Source organism: Fulmarus glacialis, unplaced genomic scaffold (genome assembly GCF_000690835.1).
Source record: "Fulmarus glacialis isolate BGI_N327 unplaced genomic scaffold, ASM69083v1 scaffold3012, whole genome shotgun sequence".
In the NCBI taxonomy this organism is placed as follows: Eukaryota; Metazoa; Chordata; class Aves; order Procellariiformes; family Procellariidae; genus Fulmarus; species Fulmarus glacialis.
In genome coordinates this window covers 14,706-17,028 of record NW_009199586.1, presented here as the reverse complement: position 1 = coordinate 17,028, position 2,323 = coordinate 14,706, and the positions used below count along the sequence as shown (strand labels likewise).

The window sequence follows — 2,323 nt, the reverse complement described above, 5'->3', positions numbered from 1 at the left end:
TTTGTCAGGGCCCGGGGGGGGGGGGGGGGAAGAGAAGCAGGGAGGGCACAAAATGTATTGATGAAACAGACTGTAAGAGCATAAAGGAAATACTTTCATTACTAATCTAACAAGAAGTCATAACATCTCAAATGGCCATAAAAGTGCAGAAAAAAATGAAAGCACATGCAAAGGGAAATTAAAGAGAAAACAATCAAAATGCTAAAAAAAAGTTTAAAATTGAGTACATAGAAATAGCAGAAAAGCCCAATTCTGAATTTGCATTTATTTTTCAGCCTTGTTATGCAATGTGAAGGCATCTCTGTGTGCTTCTATCATTTACACTTACTTTAGGAACAGACAAACAGATTGGTGAAAAAGGTTAAAAACTACAGTCTCATTTTGGAAATTAAGAGTCTAAAGGAATTAACAGATGCAAGCCTGTTAACTGAATGTCTTCAGGCTTTCAGACATGCCTGTCTCCTTCCCCCATACAATGTTGAGGTAAGAGGTGATGCCAGCACTTTAGAGAAGAGGAGGAGTCAGTCTCCATCTTAGGAATACGTCCCATCCCACCCAGTACTGCACTGATGAGCGGAAAGAGAAAAGGCTCACTCTCTTACTCTCTTCCCATCACCTGCACTCGTAACAGTGCTGTGTCCAATCTGAGGAGGTAAAATTTATCACAAAGCAGTCTTTTGTTAAGGCATAATAACGAAATGAAATAACCCTAAAAAAACCCTTCCTTATATACATATATATAAAATAAATATGCATGGTTATACAAAGCCCTTGAAAAGCAGAAAGGTTACCAAGGGGCAAAGTATTGTGATTTGACAGCTAAGAACGTCATGTGAAATCTTGGCTTTCACACAGTTTAAGCACAATTCCTATTCTGTGGCTCAGAATTATTGGTATTTAACTTGGCAAGCACTAGGACTCACCAGGAGGAAAGACCCCTCAAAACAGAGGCTGTAAGCAATCAAACTCACACAGAATCCAAGATGGCAGTTTAAGTGATTTTAAGCATGCATTTATTAAAATACAACAAATTTATTGACTTTGTGGGGTTTTTTTAGACATAAAAATTCTCCTTTCATCAGGTTTTGCAGGAAGTATTCCATGACTACAGGTTTAGAACTAGGCTCATGCTGGTTTATAGTTTCCTCTCAAGAGTGTATTCTGCACTGGCAATAACATCTCTATAAATTCTTGAATGCCACCCTAACTGTAACTTGCTATTTTGCCATATCTAAAGATTACTCTTAAGCATATATTCAAAATGTTGCTTTCATTTCCGAAGTTTACATTTGATACCCAGGCTACATCCCATTTACTCATGTATGCAAAGTATTCATACCTGAAAATTCTGACTCAAACTCTTCCTGTTTTGACAGAATCTTTCAACTTCTTGGGACTGAGTCCAGAGGAATTTAAACTGCTTATTTGCTTTTTTTTGGAGAAAGCATCTTTCATAAGCAGTTAGCTCTCTTTAACAATCTAGCCTGCACTGATATTACCTTATTTTTCAGGCCACTTGTTTTAAATGTCAAGCAGAGAAATTTTCAAAATAATGTATCTGTATTTATTCAGAGTGGAGGTACATGAAAAATGTAGAAAAGTTGTCTCTTTTCTCTAACACATAATAACTAATTTTCTAATCTTGATGGAAAAAAAGAATTATTTACCTGGGTCAGCATGTCCATCTCCCCAAGTAAATTGCTGAACATTTCATCTATATCATCACATGTTTGCTCCATCTGAAAGAAAAAAATCCACAGACAAGGAATCATTTCAAAGCCAGCAATGGTCAAAAACAGAGGATATGCAACATTCTTTTATACTGCATTCCCAATTAACTTCAAAACAACTGTTCATGACTTGCAAAAACCTCTATCCATAGTTTAGAAATAACTACTAACAGATCAGAATCTCAATCCTGTATATGCTTAAACACACACTTGGGCTCTACACTCATGAGGAGTTCCAACAACCTCCTTGTATTATTTACATTTCATAGGAAGTCACTAGCTAATAAACCATGGTTGTATCTTAAACATCAAAGAAATGTAGCTAGTGAGAGATGGAGAGGGAAACAAAGTCTGAGGCTGAGAAATTCCTGAATGCTTCATCTTGAAAGCTTTCTGTGGCTTAGATGACTAATACAACAAGACTTTATTAGGTGCTATCTAGTGCAGGACCTGGTTATGGCTAGGTGCATGACCAAATTTTTGTCTCAGTATTTCTTCCTATTTTCTTTCAAATACTAGTGCACTAAGAGAACTCCAGTCTTACCTAACCTCAAGACATCTGAGGGAGAGCACTGAGACAAGGAAAATGTGTA

The 2,323-nt window shown here is 36.8% G+C and overlaps 1 protein-coding gene across 1 annotated transcript in view; it reads right to left on the bottom strand.

The window, feature by feature from the left end:
- The window catches only part of APBB1IP (amyloid beta (A4) precursor protein-binding, family B, member 1 interacting protein), a 52,409-nt gene extending 50,668 nt beyond the window's left edge, over positions 1-1,741 (bottom strand). The window contains exon 1 of the mRNA XM_009573293.1: positions 1,668-1,741. Within this exon, the coding sequence (XP_009571588.1) occupies positions 1,668-1,739 (72 nt within the window). The 5' untranslated portion in view covers positions 1,740-1,741. The remainder of the gene's footprint in view (positions 1-1,667) is intronic.
- Between the last annotated feature and the right edge of the window lie 582 nt (positions 1,742-2,323).